Source organism: Pelobates fuscus, chromosome 5, assembly GCF_036172605.1.
Source record: "Pelobates fuscus isolate aPelFus1 chromosome 5, aPelFus1.pri, whole genome shotgun sequence".
In the NCBI taxonomy this organism is placed as follows: Eukaryota; Metazoa; Chordata; class Amphibia; order Anura; family Pelobatidae; genus Pelobates; species Pelobates fuscus.
Genome location: NC_086321.1, coordinates 289,932,066 through 289,947,833, shown reverse-complemented (window position 1 = coordinate 289,947,833; position 15,768 = coordinate 289,932,066). Strand labels below are relative to the sequence as shown.

The following is a 15,768-nucleotide window of genomic DNA, read 5'->3' as shown; positions in this document are numbered from 1 at the left end:
TATATGTTATGGTAAAAAATAATGCCACTGAAGGGTTCTGGAAACAACATAAATCACAAGGCAAAATTTGGGTTTATATTTTGAGTGTCAAACATTATTCCCACTGTTGTGGAATGCAACACACACACACACACACACGCACGTTTAAACACGTATACGTACACAAACATATGTACATGCAAAACTGATTGTTCATACACTTGTCCAGAAATGCCTGATATTAATGGGAGTCACCAATTGCAGCAATTGCTCTTTGTTATTTAGATAGAGACAATGGAGAAAAAGACAGAGGCCTCAACTGGCACATGATTACAATACAAAGTAAAATAGTTTTCAAACATAATTATAAATCATCAAATTAACGACAGCCATAAGTAAAATATATTGTATTGTAAAACTCACATAGGCCTGGTGTAAGGCAAATCTCTTGTTAACGTGACCATTCTGACATGTCTTTGGTCCTGATGTGTACTTTAATAGACAGTAATTAAATAAGACAAAATAAAAACTAATGGCAGTTTTTTTTACCAAATTTTTTTTATAGGTTACTTCACCTTTAAGAAATAAAAAAAGAAAATGAATATGTTTATCGCTGATAAGTATTGCTTTGGCATTTCCAATGTTTACTTCCACATAGCGGTGAGTATGTGTCTGTGGGGGCGTGCTATTCAGAAGGCTATAAAGGCAGAGACTAGGGAATTTCATTCATTCAGACAGCTTGAAGCTGTGCATTGAACAAGCCTTGCACTTTAACACTGTTTTATCAGCACACAATGCAGAGCTCAGCCTGGAAGGTTAGTTGTGCTGCATTCTGTCTCTCTATGTCATTCATCACTGGGGTCCACCTCAGGCCACTAGGCGAACAGGAGGAAATGGTGCAGCTAGAAGCTATTAAAAAAGGAATTTTGGATCGCTTAGGTTTGCACAGACCACCAGTTATTCGGGAGAAAATGGACCAGGATAAAATCCAAAAAATGCACTGGCTCTATCAGGAGAAGTTAAGAGAGCTCAGGGGGAACATGAGCAAAGAAGAGATACCTCAAAGGACAGTTCATTTGCTGACACCAAAATGTAAGTGTATACACTTCAGGCCAGCGGAATATTTTGTTAGATTGTCAGCCTTTAAGAGCAATTGTATCTCTTTTATTTTACCCTATATAATAGAATTTGGGCAATAATGTAATCAATCTTAGAATGTAATCACTAGAACATCTTCTTCTATACTCTAGAATATGCTCACAAGTCTATAAGGATACATTTGTATACAAGCCTTTAAACACACATCAGCCATACACTATGTATTTTTATTATAATTGTTGTATGCATATTTTATAGTAATGTTTATATATTATGACTTAATTTCAAACTGGATTAATGTTTTGTATGTTTCATTTAAACTCCATGTTTTATTGTTTAAAACTGAGAACCGTGTAGTGTTTTTCTCCTAATGACCTCAATCTCTTCAATATTTCATTGTGTCACATGTTGATTGCAACCTCTTTAGGTTAGTGGGTCTTATGCCAGCTATACAAGAGATGCATTTAGAGCATTACAGGTGTTATTGTATCTCATGTAATAATAATGGTTAAACCTTTTGAGATCAGGGTTAAGAAATCCTTTGTGATGATGAGTCCTGATATATCTGGTTATGAGGGTGTTAAAAAGGCCAAACATTTTTAATAAATAAGTGATTTTTCTTTTTCTTGTGTGCTATTTGTGACACATGCAGCCGCAACTTAACAGCAGTAAATTTAGAAATATTCTCTGAAGGTCACACTTTTATTTACACAGGTGGGAAAAAAGCTCTGTAATCTCAAGGCCAAATATTTCAACCATATCTACCCTCTCTTCATACAGGACGCAGGGTTGAAAATAACATCACTGAGATTTAGACATGATTCTACAAGACCAGTTTATGTAATGGTCAATATTGTGCATACATTGTGCTCTCGTTAAAAGTAATTTCAAAGAAGAGGAGAAAAATAAATCAGACTAACCAGTGAAACAGTGGTATTTGTACATCTTACAAAGGCTAAAAATCTCAATAACTTTTTTAATGTCTCTGGTTTGGACATTATGTTAAAAACATGCAAGGTATAGCACACTCACTGATCTACTAAACAGATACTGCAAAAGTTCACACATTTTAATAGTTTTTCATAATCTAGGCAAAAACAATGGGAGTTTGGCTACAGTATATGATCATACATTGCATAAGCCTCTACCCCAATTTTGGTAGGTCCTATCCTAGCAACCTAGTGCCTGCTCTAATGAGATCAACCCATTTACTTTAAAAAAAATCCTCCTTGGGTTGTCTGCAGTGGAAGGGTAACTAGGGTCCTTGACAGGTGCATAGTTGTCCCATTGGGCTTTAAGAATAAAAACCCCCATACATACCCAATAATACACTAGCAGAAAAAATGGTTTGGGGTAAAAAATACAGGAAAACAGTCAATTACCTACAGGTGCCTTCATGATATAGCAACTGGTCACTTATCCTGGTGCTACAAAGGTATATGGTTTTGTATTGTAAACCTCTCTTTAACTTGAGTGGTAAATAGCATCTGTGCCTCCATTATATAGTTTGGGACATGCCATCTGCTCTTCTACTTGGTTCTCTCTGAGTGCCCCAGAGTAGATCCTTGATTATATGTCAGACACCAGTTAGCAACTCCAGTTAGTGCTAATATAGAAGACGGCAGGTGAATGAAATGGTCTGGGTGCCAGGTCCCTCTAGTTTTAACCCTGCAGCTATAAACATAGCAGTTTCAGAGAAACTGCTATGTTTACACTGCACTGCTATGTTTACACTGCAGGGTTAATCCAGCCTGTAGTGGCTGTCTCCCTGACAACCATTAGAGGTGCTTCCATGATTTACACTGAGTTAAAGGATCACTATAGGGTCAGGACCACAAACATATATTCCTATAGTGTTAACACCACCATCTAGCCCCCCGGGCCCCTCATGCCTCCATAAATATTGCAAAATCTTACTGTATTCAAGCCTGAAGCTGTAACTCTGCATGCTGCTTGTCTCAAATAAAAAACAAGCAGTCTGCTGACATCATCAGAAGTGGTATCCTGATCCAATCACATTGTTTCCCCATAGGATTGGCTGAGACTGACAAGGAGGCAGATCAGGGGCTGAGCCACCATGATTCAAACACAGCCCTGGTCAATCAGCATCTCCTCATAGAGATGAATTAAATCAATGAATCTCTATGAGGAAAGTTCAGTGTCTGCATGCAGAGGGAGGAGACATTGAATGTGTGGATGCATTTTAGGCAGCCATGACCCAGGAAGGATCTGTAACAGCCATCTGAGGAGTGGCCAGTGAAGTTATCACTAGGCTGTAATGTAAACACTGCATTTTCTCTGAAAAGACAGTGTTGACAGCAAAAAGCCTGAAGGTAATGATTCTACAAATTCAATAAGCTGTAGTTGTTCTGGTGACTATAGCGTCCCATTAATCGCACTTATTTGACGCTGGACGTACTCACGGACCTCCAACATCAAAAAAGATTCCCATAGGAAAGCATTGAGTAATGCTTTCCTATGGGTGGGTTTGAATGCGCACGCAGCTCTGGCCGTGCATGCGCATTTGGCTCCACTCGGGAGCTGACGTTGATGGAGGAGGAGAGGTCACCAGTGCAGAGGGAGCCCGGTGCTGGATTAAGGTAAGCAAATAAATGGTTAATTAACCGTTTAGGTGACTGGGGCTCTATAGCGTTAGGAATACATATTTGTATTCCTAATGCTATAGTGTTCCTTTAATATCACATTACTTTTTACTCATAGAACCAAAAACAAAACAACAACATTAAAGGCAGCAGGGGTATTTTTGAAATCACCAGAAGTATACTATCAGTGTTATTTACTAGAGTGAGAATTGTCTGGAAATTAAAGTGATTTGGAAATTTAAGGCCAAAGTAGCAGAACTGGAAAGATAACGAAGTTGGAGTACTTTTCCACTTTTGCTATATTGGTCTTAAATTTGAACTTTACTTTGAATTATTCACTTTAGAGAAAAAACCTGTATGTATGAATTGATCAGCCACAACATTTCAACCACCTGCCTAATGTCATGCTGGTTCTCCTTGTGCTGCTAAAACAGCTGTGATTTGTTGGGGTATGAATTACACAAGACCTCTGAATGTGTCCTGTGTTATCTGGCATCAAGACAATAGAAGCAGATCCTTTAAGTCCTGCAGGTTGCGAGGTGGGGCCTCCATAGATCAGATTTGTTATTCCAGCAAATCCCACAGATGCTCAATCAGATGGAGATCTGGGAACTTGGAGACCAAGGCAACACCTTGACTATTTGTCATATTCCTCAGATGATTCCTGGACAATTTTTGCAGTGTGGTAGGGTGCTCTGCTGAAAGATATTACTGCCATCAGGGAACACCAATAAGCCCATGAAGGGCTTATTTGGTCTGCAACAATCTCTAGGAAGGTGGTACATGTCAAATTAACATCCACATGAATGCCAGGACCCATGGTTTCCCAGTAGAATGTTGCCAAGAGCATAGCACTGCCTCCTACGGCCTACTTTCTTCCCACAGTGCATTCTGGTGCCATTTCTTCCACAGGTAAACAACACACACGCATCCGGCTATTCAAAAGAAAACATGATTTATCAGAACTGGCAACCTTCTTCCATTACTCCTTGACCCAGTTCTGATGCTGACATCTCCACTGGAAGTGCTTTAGGTGGTAGACAGGAATCATCATGGGCACACTGACCTGTCTGCGGTTACGCCACCCCATATGCAGCAAACTGTGATGCATTGAGTGTTCTGACACCTTTCTATCATGGCCAGCCTTAAGTTTATTAGCAATTTGAGCTACAGTAACTCTTCTGTGTGATCGGATCAGACAGGCTAGCCTTCGCTCCCCACGTGCATCAGTTACCATTGAGCACCAATGACCCTGACACCGGTTTACTGGTTACTTAGTTAAATAATATAGTTACATAGCTGAAAATAGGCTTGCGTCCATCAAGTTAAACATCTGTGTGGACTCTGATAAAACCACCTCTTCAGGCAGAGAATTCCATATCCTTATTGCTCTTACTCTAAAAAATAATTTTCTTTGCCTTAGATGAAATCTCCTTAATGTGTGACCTTGAGTCCTATGTATAGCCCTGTTTATGAATAGATTTCCTGGTAATGGTTGTTACTGGCCCCAAATATATTTGTATACTGTTATCATATCCCCTCTGAGGAGCCATTTTTCCAAACTACAGAGATTTCCTTTTTTTTACCCTTTCTTCGTAACTAAAATGCTCTGTTCATTTTATCAATTTTGTAGCTCGCCTATGCACTTTTTCTAGTGCCATGATATCCTTCTTTAGAACAGGTGCCCAAAATTGCACAGCATATTCAAGGTGTGGTCTTACCAGCGATTTATAAACAGGCAAAATTATATTTTCATCCCGAGAAATTATGGCCCTATCTATACATGACAAAACCTTACTGGCCTTAGCAACTGCAGATTGACATTGCATATTGCTGCCTAATTTGTTGTCTATAACAATTCCCAAATCCTTCTTGTGTGTAGCTATCCCTAATTCACTACCATTTAAGGTGTAAGTTGCTTGTGCATTCTAAACCACAAAGTGCATATCTTTGCATTTCTCTACGTTAAATTTCATCTGCCATTTTAGTGCCCAAATCCCTCTGCAGCAAAGCAATATCCTGCTCACATTTAATTAGTTTACAAAGTTTTGTGTCATCTGCAAACACCGAAACATGGCTTTCAATGCCTATTTCAAGATCATTTATAAATATTTACTTGCATCACTTCTGATAGGTACTAATCACTGCATACCGGGAACACCCAACAAGGTTTGCTATTTTAGAGATACTCTGAACCAGTTGTCTAGCCATCATTGTTTACCCTTTTCAAAGTCACTCAGACCTTTTCGTTTGCCCATTTTTCTACTTCCAACACATGAAATTCAAGAACTGACTGTTCAGTTGCCTAATAAATCCCACCCTTTGACATTTGCCATTGTAACGATATAATCAATGTTATTCACTTCACCTGTCAGTGGTTTTAATATTATAGCTAATCAGTGTAATATTACAGAGGTTACCATTACCTATAATAAATTCTATTTAATTTAATATTGAACCAGGGTTAGAAATGAAGCAATACATAACACAACACTCTATTAATTAGAAGTAAATATTAAAATTTGCAAAGCAAATCATGTCTAGTCAAGTTTACAACAATGATCATGCAGGACATTTAATGTGTGATGGAAATCGGACTAGACACACACATTATTTGTTTCATGCATTTTATTATTTATTTATAAAATGTCTATATATGTAATCCCATGGCCTTGAGAGGCTTTCTGATTCTGGATTGAAGGCATATTTTGTTGTGATACTCTTTTCCTGTAACAGAGTATAACCAGCATGCCTTCTCTAAAAACAACGTAGTTTTGTTTGTTTTCACACCTTGGTGTACTTATACATTTACCATCTACCAATCATGTACTAGTTTATACAAAATTCTCCTTTTTAAAAAGAAAAATATAGGTAATTTATATGTTGATATATTGTTAACATCATACACATAAGCATGTGATATTAACAGTTTTAATTTCCACTTTATGAGAAAAAAAATATATATATATAAATATAAGATGTAGTGTAATATGCTGATGTGTGTTTCCCTTTAAATATAACATATGCAAACACACTTGATCCAGTCACTTGCAGAATACAATGTATTATATGTATCCTGGAACTCTATGACAATAAAGGCCCAAATCATATAAAGCATTAACTTTCATAATAGAGCAGGTCTTAAAGGAACATATAGTCACCTAAATTACTTTAGCTAAATAAAGCAGTTTTAGTGTATAGATCATTCCCCTGCAATTTCACTGCTCAATTCACTGTCATTTAGGAGTTAAAGCACTTTGTTTCTGTTTATGCAGCCCGAAGCCACACCTCCCCTGGCTGTGATTGACAGAGCCTGCATGAAAAAAAAAAACTGGTTTCACGTTCAAACAGATGTAATTGACCTTAAATAATTGTATCTCAATCTCTAAATTGAACTTTAATCACATACAGGAGGCTCTTGCAGGGTCTAGCAAGCTATTAACATAGTAGGGGATAAGAAAATCTTAAATAAACAGAACTTGCAATAAAGAAAGCCTAAATAGGGCTCTTTACAGGAAGTGTTTATGGAAGGCTGTGCAAGTCACATGCAGGGAGGTGTGACTAGGGTTCATAAACAAAGGGATTTAACTCCTAAATGGCAGAGGATTGAGCAGTGAGGCTGCAGTGGCATGTTCTATACACCAAAACTGCTTCATTAAGCCAAAGTTGTTCAGGTGACTATAGTTAATAAACTATTCTAGTCCATTTAAACATATTAAAGTTCACCTGCTTATAGTATATCACTTGTTAGATTTATGAAAGTATTTTCAACTTACTATTTTTCACATCGTTTGAATAGCGATTTTTTTTTTTGAACATTAGAAGAGGTGTTTTTATAACGTTGCTTAGGTTTATCAATTATAAAAACCATCTTAAAAGCAGTGAATATTTTTTTTAAACCATTTAGGACATATCAGGACTGTCACAAGTGCAAGGAATGTGGATAAATCTAGTTCTCCAGAGGGATTAAAATGTGAATAAATGACAACATACAGATAGATTTATGCTCTGCTAATCAATATACATTTTCCTTGTTGGAAAATTTACTTTAAATAATAATAAGTGCATCCGTTTCTTTTAGGAATGCATAAAGGTTTTTAAACTTGACTTAATGTAGGCATACATTTTAGTAAACATACAGAAAAAAAAGATTGTTTTGAAGAAAAATTAAACCTGATATCTTAAAATTCATGTTTTATGTAACATATATGCAAAATATAATGATATGCAGCCTATAAAGGAACAAACATAATATAGTATAGAATTATTTAGGTAATGTGCCCAAAATAGATTGCTTATATTGCAATCAAAAATCACGTAGTGGAACAGGCATGTAAATAACTCTCAGATCTACTCAAATAGATGTTCAGTCGAAAGTTATCATGGACTTTAATATTGCACTAAATATAAAAATAGATGGTGCAGAATGATCTTTATGTCATTTAAAAAGGATATTTTATTGCACTCAATTTATATAAAATAATTCACAGCATATTAAATATAACTTCACCCAATCTGGAGGAACCTGCGATATGCCCACGCCATACGCGTTTCATCCTTCAGACTTTCACAGGGGCTTCCTATTCCCATATAACGCCCAGATCTTCTCAAATAGATGTTCAGTAGATAGTTATCATGGACTTCAGTATTGCACTAAAATTCAATTTAAAAATAGATAGTGCACAAGGTTCTTTCTGTCATATTAAAATGTCTATTTTATTGCACTCAATTTATATAAAAGAATTCACAGCATATCAAACACAACTTCACTCACTCAGTTGGAAACTGCAATATGGCCATGCCCTACATGTTTTGTGCTTCAGATTTCCTCAGGGCAATCCCATAAGACAAATTGCAAATAGGTATACAAAAAAAAATCATTAAAAAATGCTCTGATGCAATGGCAAGTATCCATCTATATGTAACACATAGCTGTACGGATTTGCAAAAATCTCTGAAAATATAAGCCCAACCCCACTCCATGATGTCACAAGGGAAATTCTATTTTTTTCTTCCCTTACATGTACTAGTATGGCATGTGCGCACCATACAATTCTCAAGTTACCTGTACCTGTACCTTAACAGAAGCGATATCACTATTAACCTAATTAAGAAAATGGTGTCAACTATAGCCTTGAGGGTCCTTTTAAATCTGTCACTCATTCTTTAGACAATGCATTATGTTGATCAAGGTCTGCTTGTGTATTCCCGTTTCAAAGGACAAGTAAATAGTTTAAATGCACGTCATTAACAATAAAAATAATACCAGATTCTGTCTGATTTGGCTATTATTTAATGCTGGAGTATAGTCACAGCCACAACAATAATGAATTGGAGTGTATATGCCACACATAAAATATGTAGATATGCAAGACATCTTCAGGTAGTAAACAAAATGCACCAACAAGCTGATTTGGGAAAATTCTTCAACTCAGCTATAGTCTGCGTTTGGTGAGTTGATACTGAATTCAACACTTCTATTAAATTACCGTATATACTCGAGTATAAGCCGAGTTTTTCAGCCCATTTTTTGGGCTGAAAAACCCCAACTCGGCTTATACTCGAGTCAAGGTCTGTATTATGGCAATTTGCATTGCCATAATACAGACTGGGGGGAGAGGGGGGCTGGCAGAGCTGTAACTTACCTGTCCTGCAGCTCCTGTCAGCTCTCTCCTCCTCTGCGCCGTCCGGTCAGCACCTCGGTCAGCTCCCAGTGTAAATCTCGCGAGAGCCGCGGCTCTCGCGAGACTTACAGTGTAAGCTGACAGAAGAGCAGAACGGACGGCGCAGAGGAGGAGAGAGCTGACAGGAGCTGCAGGACAGGTAAGTTACAGCTCTGCCAGCCCCCCTCTCCCCCCCCACTGAACTGCCACTGGACCACCAGGGAAGGAGAGCCCCCCTCCCTGCCATATATCAAGCAGGGAGGGGGGACGAAAAATAAATAAATAAATAAAATAAGAAATAATAATAAAAAAATAATAATAATAAAAAAAAAATAATAATAACAAAAAAAAGGGGTATAAGGACCACTATGGGAGGGGGGGGGATAAGGACCACTATGGGAGGGAGGGGGGTATAAGGACCACTATGGGAGGGAGGGGGGGGATAAGGACCACTATGGGAGGGAGGGGGGGGATAAGGACCACTATTGGAGGGAGGGGGGTATAAGGACCACTATGGGGGGGGGGTATATGGACCACTATGGGAGGGATGGGGGGGATAAGGAACACTATGGGAGGGAGAAGGGGGATAAGGACCACTATGAGAGGGAGGGGGTGGGATAAGGACCACTATGGGAGGGGAGGGGGAAGTAAGGACCACTAGGGGAGGGGAGGGTAAGGACCACTAGGGGAGGGGTGAGTCAGGACAACTGGGGGGGGGGGTGAAGGAACACGGGGGTGGGGAGGTAAGGACCACTGAGGGAGGAGGAGGGGAAGTCAGGACATATGGGGGGGGGAGGTGGCGGCAAAAATTTTTTTGCCTACGGCGGCAAATATCCTTGCACCGGCCCTGCACACACTGCATTCACACACTGCATTCATACACACACACACTGCATTCATGCACACACACACTGCACTCATGCACACACACACTGCACTCATACACACACGCTGCACTCATACACACACGCTGCACTCATACACACACGCTGCACTCATACACACACACATACGCACACACTGCATTCATTATACACACACTGTAAATAAATATTCAATTAATATATTTTTTTTAGGATCTAATTTTATTTAGAAATTTACCAGTAGCTGCTGCATTTCCCACCCTAGTCTTATACTCGAGTCAATAAGTTTTCCCAGTTTTTTGGGATAAAATTAGGGGCCTCGGCTTATATTCGGGTCGGCTTATACTCGAGTATATACGGTAATTAGTTTTCACTGTTTAATAAATACACCTCTACATGTACACATTTGTGAAATCACCACCACGTATATGTTAAATTAACTTTATCTTAGTTTATACCATAGAATCCTATGCAAACCATTTCTTTTTTGTCTGTACATTATGTTAGCCAAACTGATTCAAATATCAGCATAATCAGTTCTGGAAGCAGCTCTCTGACACATATGAATTCCCCATAACATTATGAACCATTGACATGCTTTGCAGCTTGTTCCAATATAATTTGTGCATAGGACAGATTACAAATGGATAGTCAGACACAAATGCACGGATTATGTTAGGCAAATAACTGCAACCAGAAAGAAGCATGTAGTAGCATATATGTCAAAAAGCACATTGTCACTTCTGTACATCGTTTCGAAAACGAGGTGATGTAATATTACTGTTTGCTATCAAATACCTCTACATTTTAAAATAATGTTGAAACTTCACCTTCAAAATTTCCATATGCTACATACGTTTCTCATATTGATAAACAGTGAAGTCTATCCAGTTAAGATAATATTGTGCATATCACGATACCTGTTTTACATTTTGCATAGCATGCTATACTAGGATATAGTAACAGAGTTAGAGTTATGTGGCCATAAGAACACATTGATGACAAATGTGGTGCTCCAGCTCTTTGTCCTAATAATACAATGCTAACTATGTGGTAGGACAAGATAGGAACTGAAATATAGTACCACATTTTTACAAGTTAGCTATTAAGCCATGTATACCATCATTAGAATGTAAGCTGGTGAAGAGTAAATAAACTTTTCTTAAATCATACACATTTAATTTATGTTATAAGCCTGAACTATCATGTTCAACATTCACTAAACTCATGGTCAATGTATTTTTATTTATTGCAGTTGAACATAAGGCAAAGAAGACAAAGAAATGTGAACTCAACAGCCACAGATATAACCTGGTGTTTTCTAGGACTCAAACATTTCATCAGGAGTTGAGTGTCATGAGGGCTGAGCTGAAACTGTGTAAGGATATCATTACTGCATTGAAATCCACAGGAACCAATTCAACAGCACCGACTATGGTTCACATCTATAAAGTAGTAGAGTCCAGGAGACATCGTGGAAAGCAGGAACATATGTTGCTTGACTCTAAACCTCTAGAGAAAGAAGCATTGACTCTAAACGTGGAATCTGCTGTTCAGCAGTGGCTGGCTAGCTCTGAGAAATGTCTCCGATTGCAGTTAGTCATTCCATTGGCTATTCCTTTTGATAATGATCATACTCAAGAAAAAAAAGGTGATGATGCCCTAGTTTTAGAAGTAGAGACTGAAGAGAACTCCAAAATAAGGAAAGCTAGGTCACTGTCCACAGATGAAGAAGAATGCAAGAAGAGTGAGAAAAAATGTTGTCGCAAATCGTTAACAGTATCTTTTGAACAGATTGGTTGGAATGATTGGGTACTTTTCCCAAAAACCTATACAATGCATTTTTGTGATGGTTCTTGTCCACACAACTATAAACCAGCCAGTATGCATGCTCAGATTAAATATAGGATGCATCACATATCTAATGGAAATACTCCAGCACCATGTTGTGTTCCGGCAAGCTATGAGCCTATGGTGCTCATGCATTATAATACAGAGGGCAGTTTGACATTTACTCCATTTGAAGACATGATTGTTAAGAAGTGTCACTGTGCTTAAAAATATTTGGACATTAAGATTTTGGAAGATTTGTTGATCATGGAAGATAGGAGTTGTTGAGACTTTATCGCCGGTTTCCCAAGAAGCCACTTAGTGAACTGAATATACCATTCCTCTCATTATTACACCAGCTCAAATATGCCCAGGTTAATCAAGAATAATGACCAATGTGCACGTTGTTACACCCAATTTACATAAAAATATCTAATGATGGTTCTGATAAGTGGTCACAAAATATAGTCAATAAGTATGGTTGGAGTCAAAATATAGGGAATATTTATAGAGGCTAATTGTGATGAAAAGATTTAAAAGTGGAGATGGTTACCATAGAAACCAATGGAAAGTTTGTGCAGACTTATAACCTTTAAGAACTTTAGCCAGAATTGCTCTTTATAATTAACTCCTATTCTGTCTCTAAAGTATTTAGTGTTTGTCACTGTTTGTGACCATAGTTTAAATAAATAGACTGCTAATGTACAAGAAAACCATGGGAGACAATCCTAAAAAGTTATGATAGCGTTATAAATAATTATCTATGATAATGTTTTAAATAATTATCTATCTATTATAAGGTATCCTTTCATGACTAAAAACATGAGCAGTTGTCACTTTAGAGAAAACAAGATTTAATTTGTAGATTATGCTAACCACATTGTCAACATATGTATAAATGAAAAATGTTTCAAATATGCATTATTTTGACCTTCATGGACTATACAGTTATGCCGTTGGCATATAACAGGCATAGCATAATATTTTACAAACTTGGATGAATATACATACTTGATTGTGAATTTGCCACACAATATGGCAAAACTATTTGCAACACACACACACAAACACATCAATATACATATATCTATCTACATATAGATATTGTGCATTGTGTTTTTTTACTTTTTTTCATTGGACACAGTTCAAATAATTATTTTTTATTAATCTGACTACTTAACAGGATAGGTGCTGTGATTTAGTTTTGCACAGCTTTTATAATATTGAGCACATTAAATGTTATTAGTAAATCAGATTTACATCAATTAGACCCAACATGATGCTTGTCATGTGATTTATTTATTTTATTCAATAACCAATGCATTTTTTAGGGTATTTTTTCTTTAATTTTTGAACCAGCCTAAATCATATCTTTTATGAGTTTCAGAAATGGATTTGAAAGTTTATTTAAATGTTTATCATTTACAGTAGATAAACACATTTGTATTTATATGTGTAAAATAGCAGTTGAGATTAATATTTGAAATACCTATTACATTGAAAGTAACATTGTATTGTTCACACATGGTGCACAGACATAGTATTCATGGCTAATTATTTAGTACGTTGTTACAGAATTATTAGTAATAATGAGACAGGGGTGTCAGAATTATTAGTCCTAATGAGATGGGGATATATCTATGCACACAACTTTTTAAAAGCCAAAATGTATGGTCCTTCTTTATGATAAACAGGCTGGAATGCAGCTCCTTTGGCCGCTAAAATGATTTTCTCGTACGTGAAACACTGTATTACTGTTTTCTGTATTTTTATTGCACTATTACTATACTAACAGAAATCTATATAATGGATGAGCTTTAAAGCTTTTGGATATTTTTTACTGATTCTAGCTAGATCTTTTTACACCTTGATCAAGCTTTCCTTATGTAGATATACTAATAGTATGGGTTAAGTTTAACAAGTTAGGTGTCTGTTATTTAGTTTTTTATATTTGAATTTTTTTATAAAGATGTAAGTACTTTTTCAGAACCTCTGTCTAGAAATTAACTTTGGACGTAATCTAAACAACTTCTTTTCTCCTTCTTAAGAAAAAGGAAGTACTTTGTATCCTGCAAAACAAATGTTCTGTTATATTTCAACTGAAATGTCCTGTTGACTTCAAAAAGTCACCTCAGTGGCTCTGACCAGAATCTGGCCCACAATATTTATAGTTACAAAAACATGTATTTAAGAATTTACATTATTTTATTTTAAGTGCAACGATGTATATATTTATGCTGTTTTATTTATTGATAATTTATTGGTTTGTTTGTATTTCTAATGAGTGCAGTTTGTATTTTTAAAATAAAATATATTTGAATATATTTTTCATATATTTAAGAAGAGAAAATGTGTTGAACTTTATTGCTATAATATGTATTTCTATTAAAATATTTTTAGACTTAAAATATTAGTTATTTTTATTTTATATTAGAACACAATGTATGAAACAAGATACTAGATATCTGATTCCATGATAAAAAAAATTAAATAATTATGGTTTATAGGGGATAACTATAAGGATGTTTTCTATGGCGTAAATAGATCGGATTTGAATATGTATAAAATGCATTACTCAATGTAAGTAAAAAAATAAATTAAAGTCGGGTTGCAGCACAGAGACACAAAGACAAACAAAACAATTGGTTGTTGATACATGATAGTACTTTTGTTAAAAAAAAATCATCAAGCCAAGATTATTAATAGGAAAGCTCATGAATATGATATGAATATACATACTTGAATGTTAACATAAGCATTGCACAGAACCTATAATTGCTATCATATGGTTTCTGTAATGGACAGATTTGGGAGATGTTAGTAAGGAATGCAGGTGTGCTATGCTGTACTGCAAGAGGTAGGATTAAATGCCACAAGGCGGCATAGCACGCTCTGGCATTTTAGCCATCCCCTGGGCCGCCTCCCAACCCATGCTGCCGATCATCAAATGTGGTCTGCCAGGCATCCCAGGCAGTATCACTGTAGCCAATGACGGCGATCTGCAGCACGTGATCATGGTGACAGCCTGTCACCACGATCACTGTTACAATGTCTCAGACAATGATTTGTAATATTGGCTGAGACATTGTCTCTGCCCCTCTCTTCTGCTCACTTTTATTTGAGGCTTTCAGGGCTGGTCACAGCATTAAAGTGGCACTGTCATGACGAACTTACCTTTCCCTAATCGCTTCCACTTCTCTCCCTCTCTCAGGATCTGTTCTTCTTTTCTTCCTGTCTGCTCTAGTTTTCTTTAAAACATAAGACAAAGTAGGGACTACTTTGTCTTATGGAGGTTTCCTATGCTTGACCAGCTTTGACCCACTTCTTGCGGTCAAAGGAATTTTCCCACAGTTCTTACCTGATCTTGCGATGCCTCCTTTCACTATTCCCCAGCATCCTGTCATATAGATAGGACGCCAGCAAAACTACCGGATTCCGTCCTAGCAGAATGAACAGTTTTTTCCTTTGTTTTAGAATGGCATTTGGTAGTTTCTGTTAGGATTGGAATTTAATTTGAATTAATTAAATTGCGATCCTATTTGTGCCACGGTATTAGGGAGCTATCTACTACAAGTGCCTTTTATTGTAGTCCCTTTAATAACAAATGTTTTCATTACATAGTAAACTATATATAAAACAATATATATCACGGATGGTCAAAAGATGGATCCTCAGATGTTGATTTGCCAACCTCCAACTAAAAAAATCATTATCGGTGTGTACTACTACAAC

The 15,768-nt window shown here is 36.8% G+C and overlaps 1 protein-coding gene across 1 annotated transcript; it reads left to right on the top strand.

Annotated features, from left to right (window-relative positions):
- Window positions 1-739: 739 nt before the first annotated feature.
- GDF15 (growth differentiation factor 15) lies at window positions 740-12,386 on the top strand. Its single transcript, XM_063457316.1, has 2 exons — window positions 740-1,071; window positions 11,462-12,386. The coding sequence occupies exons 1-2, from the start codon at window positions 774-776 to the stop codon at window positions 12,262-12,264; spliced, it is 1,101 nt and encodes a 366-aa protein (XP_063313386.1). The 5' UTR covers window positions 740-773; the 3' UTR covers window positions 12,265-12,386.
- Window positions 12,387-15,768: the final 3,382 nt, after the last annotated feature.